The sequence below is a fragment of the Neovison vison genome, chromosome 5 (assembly GCF_020171115.1).
Source record: "Neovison vison isolate M4711 chromosome 5, ASM_NN_V1, whole genome shotgun sequence".
Classification (NCBI taxonomy): domain Eukaryota; kingdom Metazoa; phylum Chordata; class Mammalia; order Carnivora; family Mustelidae; genus Neogale; species Neogale vison.
This window is the reverse complement of record NC_058095.1, coordinates 16,282,347-16,295,086: the sequence shown is the minus strand read 5'-3', so window position 1 is coordinate 16,295,086 and position 12,740 is coordinate 16,282,347. Positions and strand designations below refer to the sequence as shown.

Sequence of the window (12,740 nt, the reverse complement as noted above, 5' to 3'; positions counted from 1 at the left end):
ATGAATTTAAAAAACATGGCTAAATAAAAATACTCCCCCATGTACTCTCCCTCCTACAAAAAAAAAAAAAGGAAACAAAAAACCCCCCTATAATTTAGATGTTCCAGGTTATTCTCCAGTGTGAATGGAGCCTGGGAGCAGCTTCAACAACCCAAATCAGTTTGTTGCAGAGTCATCACAAGCATTCCTTGCATTTAAACAAAAACATATTTTTTGAAATGACAAAACAGAAACCAGTACTAATCATTTTTCTGACAACACACAATTACTCAGATTAACTGGTATCGAGGGGGAGGGAGACCATACCTGAGGACCTTAACTCACTGGAGTGCATGTGGGTAGGTGAAGGGCATTGGTCATTATTGCAAAAAAATTTTTTTTCATTTTTCATCTTTAGTTTTATTTAACATTGCTTTTAGTACAAGGCAGACACCAGCTGTGCAGAAGGATTCTGTAGACATGTTCATAGAAGTGTACACTTGGGGCTCTTTGATTCTGGAGGCCCCAGGCAGCCAATACCGCCTGGTCAAATACATTCTTTAAGCCTTTTTGTGCTAGTGCAGGACACTCCACATATCTGACTACCTTCAGGTCATGGGCCAACTTATCAGCAGTCTTTGGAGTGACAGTCTTCTGTTTGTTCTTGGCAAGTTTCTCAATCATAAAAGAGTCATCTCTGAGATCAATTTGGGTCCCACCCAGCAAGAAAGGAGTCTTTGGACAGTGGCGAGTTATCTCAGGTACCCTCTTTTCCTTCACATTTTCAGATGAGGATGGAGTGACCGCTGAATAATGGACTAGAAATACATCTGTTGGTGAATAACTCTGTGGTCGAATGCTGTAGTAATCCTCTTGCCCTGCAGTATTGGAAAGCCTAAGAGCATATGGCTCTCCACCAACCATAACTGTAACTGCATAGTTGTCAGAAACAGGCGGTGCAGGGGTGCCTGGGTGGCTGTCAGTTAAGCCTCTGCCTTCGGCTCAGGTCATGATCTCAGGGTCCTGGGACTGAACCTCACATTGGGCTCCCTACTCATCTGGGAGTCTGCTTCTCCCTCTGCCTCTGCTGCTCCCCCCATGCTCATGCACGTATGCTCCTGCTCTCTCTTTCTCTCTTCCAGATACATGAATAAAATCTTCAAAAACCAACAAAAAACCAAAAACCAGTTGGTACATACTCAGATGGAAATTTGTTTGTTGTGTAGAATATCAGAAGGCACATTTTACCAACAGCACCATCACCCACAACAATGCACTTTGGTTATCTGTATTGCTGAAAGAATTTTGTCTCCACTCTTAAGTATTTCAAGGTTGTTGGTGACCTCAGCTTCTCTGCCAGGGTGTTGGCAGCACTGCAAAGGGTCTCCTGTGTATTTTATCTTCCGATGAACAGAAGTTTCTCTTTTTCACATACAGTTGAATTAGTCAGTCTTTTCTTTTATAGAGTGTTTGGGGGCTTGTTTAAGAAATCCTTGCATACACTAGGGTCATGAAAACTTTTCCTGTTTTATCTTCTGGAAGTTTTGTTATTTTTCTTTCACATTTAGATCAATAATCCACTCAGAATTGATTTTTCTATATGATATGGGATAAGGGACACTTTTTTTTATATATATTCAGTTAGCAAACATACAGTACATCATTAGTTTTTGATGTGGTGTTCAATGATTCATTAATTGTAACACTCAGTGCTCATCACAGCATGTGCCCTCTTTAATACCAATCACCCAGCTACCCCATCCCGGCATCCCTCTCCCTTCTGTAACCCTCAGTTTGTTTCTAAATGGATATTTAGCACCATTTACTGAAAAGATGATCCTTTCCCTACTTTAATGTAAGGCTAACATTTTACGCACGCGCACACATACACTCACACACACACACACACGCACACACATACATATATTATGTATCTGGACTTCTTATTCTTTTTGTTCTTTGTCTTTGTTCTATTTGTTGGTCATTGCACCAGTACACTACTATCTTAACATAGCTTTAATATGTCTTGGTATCTGAAGCATAAATCTTTTAAATTTGTTTTACTTCCTTAGGCTTGTCTTTGCTATTCTTGGTGATGTCCTTTTTACCGTGAGAAATACCTGTTATTTTCTTTCTCCGTTTGACTTATTTCGCTAAGCATGATACACTCTAGTTCCATCCACGTTGTCGCAAATGGCAAGATTTCATTTCTTTTGATGGCTGTGAAGTGTGTAAACCTGGCGATTCACAGACCTGTACCCCTGGGGATAAAAATATATGTTTATAAAAAATAAAAAATTAAAAAAAAAGAAAACCTGTTATTTGTGCTTTCTCTCTTTTTTTCCTTTGTCAGTCTTAGTGCAGGCATTTAGCACTTCAGTGGCTACATTCATTTTATTTAAAGTTTGTTTTTTATTTAAGTAATTTGTGCTTTTGTCTTTATTGTTTTTCTTCTCCTTTTGGGGCATTTAATTTGCTGTTCTTTTCTAACTTCTTGAGATAGAACCTTGGGTTATTGATCTTTTCATCTTTTTACTGTAGGCATTTAAGGCTGTAAATTTCCCTCTGAGCACACCTTTGCAAGTTTTAATATGTAATATTATTATTGTTACTCAATTCAAAATATATTCTTCCAGTGTGGGTTTTTTATTTATTTTTTTGACACATGATTTATTTAGACAGGGATTCTTTAATTTCCAAACTTACAGGATTTTACTAGGATCTCTTGCTGTTGATTTCTAGGATCTCTTTGCTATTGATTTCTATCTTAATTTCATACCCTATATTAAACAGTTGTATACATCATCTTTGTTATTTGTGATAGTAAATAATAAAACTTTATAAATTATTATTCTAATAATTTTTAAATTATATGAACTTTGATTGTGAAATATTACTTTATAATCATCATTATGGGAACATCTCTTTAACCAGTGTTAAAGAAATACTGTTCATTCTCTGTGTCTGCAATTGACCGCTTGTTGTTTAGCAGGTAACATTATGCCTTTTTCTCTTTAATAATTTGAAATTATGATATTTAAAAAATGGTATCTTTTTCTACTTCTTTTGTTTTGAAGGAGAAGCTGACTTCAGTGAGCTGGATAATGTCCTGCGAAAAATGGGTATAAAGCCCTCACCTAAAGGACACTTGCAGCCAGAGAAGACACTTCCAGTTAATGGTGGGCATTTCTTTTTTTTTTTTCTTTTTTTAAAATTTAATTTAATTTAATTTTTTTTAGTGTTTCCAAATTCATTATTTATGCAGCACACCCAGTGCTCCATGCAATACATGCCCTCCTTAATACCCACCAGACTCACCCAACCCCCCACTGCCCTCCTCTCCAAAACCCTCCCCTCCAGAATCTTCCCCCTCCAAAACCCTCAGTTTGTTTCTCCAAGTCCACAGTCTTTCATGGTTTGTCTCCCCCTCTGATTTCCCCCAACTTACTTCTCCTTTTCATCTCCCAGTGTCCTCCGTGTTATTCCTTATGCTTCACAAGTAAATGAAACCATATGATAATTTACTTTCTCTGCTTGACTTTTTTCGCTCAGCATAATCTCTTCCTGTCCCATCCATGTTGATACAAAAGTTGGGTATTCATCCTTTCTGATGGAGGCATAATACTCCATTGTATATATCCATTGTATATATGGACCGTATCTTCTTTATCCATTCGTCCGTTGAAGGGCATCTTGGTTCTTTCCACAGTTTGGAGACGGTGGCCATTGCTGCCATGAACATTGGGGTACAGATGGCCCTTCTTTTCACTACATCTGTACCTTTGGGGTAAATACCCAGTAGTGCAATTGCAGGGTCATTGGGTAGCTCTATTTTTAATTTCTTGAGGAATCTCCACACTGTTTTCCAAAGTGGTTACACCAACTTGTATTAATGGTGGGCATTTCAAATATCAGGCATTTCAAATATCAGAATAGTCTTTAAAAGAGTTCATATTGCCTTCAAGAGATCAAGGCAGTTTTTCAGCATTGCAAATATCATGTAGAATCTTCAGAGAATTAGGATTATATCCTTAAATTTTTTATTTATTTAGTACTCTGTTCATTTTAGATCATTTATAAGTCAGCATTTTAAAATATCCATAATTTTAAAGATGATTATTTTTAATTTATAGGAATATATAAATTGCCATTTAAAACATGTAAATCAACAGTCTCATCAATCATAATTCTTGCCATTTGGAAAAAGGAATATTAATAGTTATTTTTCATTTCATTGAGAGGCCTTTGGTTAAGACCTCTAGGAAACAAATAGGAGGAGAGATATAGAGCTGTACTACTAGAGGGGAAAAAAGGTGGAGTCAGAAAAAATACAAAATGTGGAAGTGTTTTGCTTTGGCATGGTAGGTATTAATAATTGTCTCAGGTGCTAAAGAATTGATAGATTTACCATACACATTAAGAATTTTGTTTTCATTTTTTGTTTTATTATTTCTAGAAGATATTAGGTAAATTTTAGGAGCAAATTACTTTATGATCTATATTTCTGAACTTAGATATTTGGTATTGTTTTATCATGTCTAGGTATTTTCTTTATGACCTAAATTATGTGTTTCTTCCATCTACAGCTAGTAGAAATATGTATAAGAATAAGTTGCTGACTTCTCCGGAAGATATAAAAGGTGAGTGAGATCCATATTGAGAAGTCAGATTGAGACTCTTGTGTTTTGCTTTTTTTCTTATTAAATATTGCCTCCTCCCATTCTCATATATATTTTCATAATAATTTTAATATATATGTTCTTACTGATGAAATAATTTTCTGTTTTATATTTAAAAGATGTTCTAAGTATTTAGGTTTACCTCGATTTTGGTTGTGGAAATAATAAAATTTAGGCCTAGCTATAAAAATTTAAGATTGTGTATCTTGAAATACAGTGACAAAATGAACTTGATTTGTGCAGATATTTGTATTAAAAACTGTTAGATTTGCTCTTTTGCTGCCAAAAGTAACCTGAATGATTTCTAGCCCTATTTCAATGCGTTGTTATGCAAGACTATCTTCAATATTGGATGTATTGGTTATAAGTGAGTAGATTAATTTTAGTCCATTAATGACTCTTTAAACACTTAAATGTCCTTAACCTCTTTTTTTTTTCTTCCAATTTATTTATTTTCAGAAAAACAGTATTCATTATTTTTTCACCACACCCAGTGCTCCATGCAAGCTGTGCCCTCTATAATACCCACCACCTGGTACCCCAACCTCCCACCCCCCCACCACTTCAAACCCCTCAGATTGTTTTTCAGAGTCCATAGTCTCTCATGGTTCATCTCCCCTTCCAATTTACCCCAAAGCACATACCCTCCCCAATGTCCATAACCCTACCCCCCTTCTCCCAACCCCCCTCCCCCCAGCAACCCACAGTTTGTTTCGTGAGATTAAGAGTCACTTATGGTTTGTCTCCCTCCCTATCCCATCTTGTTTCATGGATTCTTCTCCTACCCACTTAAGCCCCCATGTTGCATCACCACTCCCTCATATTAGGGAGATCATATGATAGTTGTCTTTCTCCGCTTGACTTATTTCGCTAAGCATGATACGCTCTAGTTCCATCCATGTTGTCGCAAATGGCAAGATTTCGTTTCTTTTGATGGCTGCATAGTATTCCATTGTGTATATATACCACATCTTCTTGATCCATTCATCTGTTGATGGACATCTAGGTTCTTTCCATAGTTTGGCTATTGTGGACATTGCTGCTATAAACATTCGGGTGCACGTGCCCCTTTGGATCACTACGTTTGTATCTTTAGGGTAAATTCCCAGTAGTGCAATTGCTGGGTCATAGGGCAGTTCTATTTTCAACATTTTGAGGAACCTCCATGCTGTTTTCCAGAGTGGTTGCACCAGCTTGCATTCCCACCAACAGTGTAGGAGGGTTCCCCTTTCTCCACATCCTCGCCAGCATCTGTCATTTCCTGACTTGTTGATTTTAGCCATTCTGACTGGTGTGAGGTGATATCTCATTGTGGTTTTGATTTGTATTTCCCTGATGCCGAGTGATATGGAGCACTTTTTCATGTGTCTGTTGGCCATCTGGATGTCTTCTTTGCAGAAACGTCTGTTCATGTCCTCTGCCCATTTCTTGATTGGATTATTTGTTCTTTGGGTGTTGAGTTTGTTAAGTTCTTTATAGATTTTGGACACTAGTCCTTTATCTGATATGTCGTTTGCAAATATCTTCTCCCATTCTGTCAGTTGTCTTTTGGTTTTGTTAACTGTTTCCTTTGCTGTGCAAAAGCTTTTGATTTTGATGAAATCCCAAAAGTTCATTTTTGCCCTTGCTTCCCTTGCCTTTGGCGATGTTCCTAGGAAGATGTTGCTGCGGCTGAGGTCGAAGAGGTTGCTGCCTGTGTTCTCCTCAAGGATTTTGATGGATTCCTTTCTCACATTGAGGTCCTTAATCCATTTTGAATCTATTTTTGTGTGTGGTGTAAGGAAATGGTCCAATTTCATTTTTCTGCACGTGGCTGTCCAATTTTCCCAACACCATTTATTGAAGAGGCTGTCTTTTTTCCATTGGACATTCTTTCCTGCTTTGTCAAAGATTAGTTGACCATAGAGTTGAGGGTCTATTTCTGGGCTCTCTATTCTGTTCCATTGGTCTATGTGTCTGTTTTTGTGCCAGTACCATGCTGTCTTGATGATGACAGCTTTGTAATAAAGCTTGAAGTCTGGAATTGTGATGCCACCAACTTTGGCTTTCTTTTTCAATATCCCTTTGGCTATTCGAGGTCTTTTCTGGTTCCATATAAATTTTAAAATTATTTGTTCCATTTCTTTGAAAAAGATGGATGGTACTTTGATAGGAATTGCATTAAATGTGTAGATTGCTTTAGGTAGCATAGACATTTTCACAATATTTATTCTTCCAATCCAGGAGCATGGAACATTTTTCCATTTCTTTGTGTCTTCCTCAATTTCTTTCATGAGTACTTTATAGTTTTCTGAGTATAGATTCTTAGCCTCTTTGGTTAGGTTTATTCCTAGGTATCTTATGGTTTGGGGTGCAATTGTAAATGGGATTGACTCCTTAATTTCTCTTTCTTCTGTCTTGTTGTTGGTGTAGAGAAATGCAACTGATTTCTGTGCATTGATCTTATATCCTGACACTTTACTGAATTCCTGTATAAGTTCTAGCAGTTTTGGAGTGGAGTCTTTTGGGTTTTCCACATAGAGTATCATATCATCTGCGAAGAGTGATAATTTGACTTCTTCTTTGCCAATTTGGATGCCTTTAATTTCCTTTTGTTGTCTGATTGCTGAGGCTAGGACTTCTAGTACTATGTTGAATAGCAGTGGTGATAATGGACATCCCTGCCGTGTTCCTGACCTTAGTGGAAAAGCTTTCAGTTTTTCTCCATTGAGAATGATATTTGCAGTTGGTTTTTCATAGATGGCTTTGATGATATTGAGGTATGTGCCCTCTATCCCTACACTTTGAAGGGTTTTGATCAGGAAGGGATGCTGTACTTTGTCAAATGCTTTTTCAGCATCTATTGAGAGTATCATATGGTTCTTGTTCTTTCTTTTATTGATGTGTTGTATCACATTGACTGATTTGCGGATGTTGAACCAACCTTGCAGCCCTGGGATAAATCCCACTTGGTCGTGGTGAATAATCCTTTTAATGTACTGTTGAATCCTATTGGCTAGTACTTTGGTGAGAATTTTTGCATCTGTGTTCATCAAGGATATTGGTCTATAGCTCTCTTTTTTGATGGGATCCTTGTCTGGTTTTGGGATCAAGGTGATGCTGGCCTCATAAAATGAGTTTGGGAGTTTTCCTTCCATTTCTATTTTTTGGAACAGTTTCAGGAGAATAGGAATTAGTTCTTCTTTAAATGTTTGGTAGAATTCCCCCGGGAAGCCATCTGGCCCTGGGCTTTTGTTTGTTTGGAGATTTTTAATGACTGTTTCAATCTCCTTACTGGTTATGGGTCTGTTCAGGCTTTCTATTTCTTCCTGGTTCAATTTTGGTAGTTTATATGTTTCTAGGAATGCATCCATTTCTTCCAGATTGTCAAATTTGTTGGCGTAGAGTTGCTCATAGTATGTTCTTATAATAGTTTGTATTTCTTTGGTGTTAGTTGTGATCTCTCCTCTTTCATTCATGATTTTATTTATTTGGGTCCTTTCTCTTTTCTTTTTGATAAGTCTGGCCAAGGGTTTATCAATTTTATTAATTCTTTCAAAGAACCAGCTCCTAGTTTCGTTGATTTGTTCTATTGTTTTTTTTGTTTCTATTTCATTGATTTCTGCTCTGATCTTTATGATTTCTCTTCTCCTGCTGGGCTTAGGGTTTCTTTTTTGTTCTTTCTCCAGCTCCTTTAGGTGTAGGGTTAGGTTGTGTACCTGAGACCTTTCTTGTTTCTTGAGAAAAGCTTGTACCGCTATATATTTTCCTCTCAGGACTGCCTTTGTTGTGTCCCACAGATTTTGAACTGTTGTATTTTCATTATCATTTGTTTCCATGATTTTTTTCAATTCTTCTTTAATTTCCCGGTTGACCCATTCATTCTTTAGAAGGATGCTGTTTAGTCTCCATGTATTTGTGTTCTTTCCAGACTTCCTCTTGTGGTTGAGTTCTAGCTTCAGAGCATTGTGGTCTGAAAATATGCAGGGAATGATCCCAATCTTTTGATACTCGTTGAGTCCTGATTTAGGACCGAGGATGTGATCTATTCTGGAGAATGTTCCATGTGCACTAGAGAAGAATGTGTATTCTGTTGCTTTGGGATGAAATGTTCTGAATATATCTGTGATGTCCATCTCATCCAGTGTATCATTTAAGGCCTTTATTTCCCTGTTGATCTTTTGCTTGGATGATCTGTCCATTTCAGTGAGGGGAGTGTTAAAGTCCCCTACTATTATTGTATTATTGTTGATGTGTTTCTTTGATTTTGTTATTAATTGGTTTATATAGTTGGCTGCTCCCACATTGGGGGCATAGATATTTAAAATTGTTAGATCTTCTTGTTGGACAGACCCTTTGAGTATGATATAGTGTCCTTCCTCATCTCTTATTATAGTCTTTGGCTTAAAATCTAAGTGATCTGATATAAGGATTGCCACTCCTGCTTTTTTCTGATGTCCATTAGCATGGTAAATTCTTTTCCACCCCCTCACTTTAAGTCTGGAGGTGTCTTCGGGTTTAAAATGGGTTTCTTGGAGGCAACATATAGATGGGTTTTGTTTTTTTATCCATTCTGATACCCTGTGTCTTTTGATTGGGGCATTTAGCCCATTAACATTCAGGGTAACTATTGAGAGATATGATTTTAGTGCCATTGTATTGCCTGTAAGGTGACTGTTACTGTATATTGTCTCCGTTCCTTTCTGATCTACCACTTGTAGGCTCTCTCTTTGCTTAGAGGACCCCTTTCAGTATTTCCTGTAGAGCTGGTTTGGTGTTTGCAAATTCTTTCAGTTTTTGTTTGTCCTGGAAGCTTTTAATCTCTCCTTCTATTTTCAATGATAGCCTAGCTGGATATAGTATTCTTGGCTGCATGTTTTTCTCGTTTAGTGCTCTGAAAATGTCATGCCAGCTCTTTCTGGCCTGCCAGGTCTCTGTGGATAAGTCAGCTGCCAATCTAATACTTTTACCATTGTATGTTACAATGGTGACATTTTCTTTTCTTTTCCCGGGCTGCTTTCAGGATTTTCTCCTTGTCACTAAGGCTTGTAAATTTTACTATTAGGTGACGGGGTGTGGGCCTATTCTTATTGATTTTGAGGGGCGTTCTCTGAACCTCCTGAATTTTGATGCTCGTTCCCTTTGCCATATTGGGGAAATTCTCCCCAATAATTCTCTCCAGTATACCTTCTGCTCCCCTCTCTCTTTCTTCTTCTTCTGGAATCCCAATTATTCTAATGTTGTTTCGTCTGATGGTGTCACTTATCTCTCGAATTCTCTCCTCATGGTCCAGTAGCTGTTTGTCCCTCCTTTGCTCAGCTTCTTTATTCTCTGTCATTTGGTCTTCTATATCGCTAATTCTTTCTTCTGCCTCATTTATCCTAGCAGTGAGAGCCTCCATTTTTGATTGAATTTCATTAATAGCTTTTTTGATTTCAACTTGGTTGGATTTTAGTTCTTTTATTTCTCCAGAAAGGGCTTTTATATCTCTGGAGAGGGTTTCTCTAATATCTTCCATGCCTTTTTCAAGCCCGGCTATAACCTTGAGAACTGTCATTTTGAACTCTAGATCTGACATATTACCAATGTCTGTATTGATTAGGTCCCTAGCCTTTGGTACTGCCTCTTGTTCTTTTTTTTGTTGTGAATTTTTCCGCCTTGTCATTTTGTCCAGCTAAGAGTATATGAAGGAGCAAGTAAAATACTAAAAGGGTGGCAACAATCCCAGGAAAATATGCTTTAACCAAATCAGAAGAGATCCCAAATCGTGAGGGGGGATTTCTCCTTCCTCACGATTGGGTGAGGGATCTCCTCTGATTGGGATCTCCTTTGATTGGGATCTCCCAATCTCTTCTGATTGGGATCTCTTCTGATTTGGGGATAAAAAGAGGTTCAAAAAGAAAGAAAGAAAAAAAAAATAAAAAAAGAATTAAAAAAAAGAGATTGAATTAAAAATTCAATCAAGAATTTAAAAAAGAATTAAGAAAAAAAAAGATTGAAGAGATTAGGATCTCTTCTGATTTGGGGATAAAAAGAGGTTCAAAAAGAAAGAAAGAAAAAAAAAGAATTAAAAAAAAGAAAATGAATAAAGAAAAGTATAAAAAAGAAAAAATATATATATATTAGATAACCTAGTTAAAAAACGTTAAAAAAGAAAAGGGTAAAAGTTATAAAAATTTTTAGCAGAAGAAGTTAAAAAAAAATGAAAAAGAAAAAAATTAAATTAACTGCAAGACTAAAAAATCACAGGCAGAAAGCCATGAGTTCTGTGGTTTGTTTTCTCCTCCTCTGGAATTCTGCTGCTCTCTCCTTGGTATTGAAACTGCACTCCTTGGTAGGTGAACTTGGTCTTGCCTGGATTTCTTGTTGATCTTCTGGGGGAGGGGCCTGTTGTAGTGATTCTCAAGTGTCTTTGCCCCAGGCGGAATTACACCGCCCTTACCAGGGGCCGGGCTGAGTGATCTGCTTGGCTTTGCTTTCAGGAGCTTTTGTTCCCTGAGCGCTTTCCGTAGAGTTCCGGAGGACGGGAACACAAATGGCGGCCTCCTGGTCTCCGGCCCGGAGGAGCCGAGAGCCCGGGGCCTCGCTCCCCTGTGCGCCCTCAGCGAACAGCTCCTAGTAACTCGCGTCTGCCTGACCTCCGGCCGCGCTCCGAGCTCACCGAGCCTGCGGCCGGTTCAAGGTAACCCCGAGCTGCGAGCTCACTGTCGGCTCTGTCTCTGCAGCCGGCTTTCCCGTTCCAATATCCGCAAGCTCTGTGACACTCAGACACCCCCGATCCTTCTGTGACCCCACGGGACCTGAGGTCACGCCGACCCCGTGTGGGCTTCGCCCCGGTTTAGCCTCCGGAGCGATGTCCCTCAGCAGAGCAGACTTTTAAAAGTCCTGATTTTGTGCTCTGCTGCTCCGCCGCTTGCCGGGAGCCGGCCCCTCCCCCCGTGGTCTATCTTCCCGTCGCTTTGGATTCACTTCTCCGCCAGTCCTACCTTTCAGAAAGTGGTTGTTTTTCTGTTTCTAGAATTGCTGTTCTTCTTCTCTTCGATCTGCCGATGGATTTGCAGGTGTTTGCAATCTTTAGATAAGCTCTCTAGCTGATCTCCTGCTAGCTGAGGTAGTCTCAGCCTGCTACTTCTCCGCCATCTTGACTCCTCCCCCGATCCTTAACCTCTTTTTAATGATGAAATGAATAACCACTATACATAGGAACTAATATTATATATTTTTTAATTAATTAATTTTTTCAGTGTAACAGTATTCATTGTTTTTTTTCCAATTTATTTATTTTCAGCAAAACATTATTCATTATTTTTTCACCACACCCAGTGCTCCATGCAAGCCATGCCCTCTATAATACCCACCACCTGGTACCCCAACCTCCCACCCCCCCCGCCACTTCAAACCCCTCAAATTGTTTTTCAGAGTCCATAGTCTCTCATGGTTCACCTCCCCTTCCAATTTACCCAAATTCCCTACTCCTCTCTAACGCCCCTTGTCCTCCATGCTATTTGTTATGCTCCACAAATAAGTGAAACCATATGATAATTGACTCTCTCTGCTTGACTTATTTCACTCAGCATAATCTCTTCCAGTCCCGTCCATGTTGCTACAAAAGTTGGGTATTCATCCTTTCTGATGGAGGCATAATACTCCATAGTGTATATGGACCACATCTTCCTTATCCATTTATCCGTTGAAGGGCATCTTGGATCTTTCCACAGTTTGGCGACCGTGGCCATTGCTGCTATAAACATTGGGGTACAGATGGCCCTTCTTTTCACGACATCTGTATCTTTGGGGTAAATACCCAGGAGTGCAATTGCAGGGTCATAGGGAAGCTCTATTTTTAATTTCTTGAGGAATCTCCACACTGTTCTCGGAAGAGGCTCCACCAACTTGCATTCCCACCAACAGTGTAAGAGGGTTCCCCTTTCTCCACATCCCCTCCAACACATGTTGTTTCCTGTTTTGTTAATTTTGGCCATTCTAACTGGTGTAAGGTGATATCTCAATGTAGTTTTAATTTGAATCTCCCTGATGGCTAGTGATGATGAACATTTTTTCATGTGTCTGATAGCCATTTGTATGTCTTGATTGGAGAAGTGT

The 12,740-nt window shown here is 38.6% G+C and overlaps 1 protein-coding gene and 1 pseudogene across 1 annotated transcript in view; one reads left to right on the top strand and one right to left on the bottom strand.

Moving 5' to 3' along the window:
• Window positions 1–463: 463 nt before the first annotated feature.
• On the bottom strand, window positions 464–2,978 carry LOC122907312 (annotated as a pseudogene).
• Window positions 2,979–3,097: 119 nt separating this feature from the next.
• LOC122907310 overlaps window positions 3,098–12,740 on the top strand; it is a 49,635-nt gene continuing 39,992 nt past the window's right edge. The window contains exons 1-2 of the mRNA XM_044250213.1: window positions 3,098–3,158; window positions 4,566–4,619. Coding sequence (XP_044106148.1) covers window positions 3,098–3,158; window positions 4,566–4,619 — 115 coding nt within the window. The remainder of the gene's footprint in view (window positions 3,159–4,565; window positions 4,620–12,740) is intronic.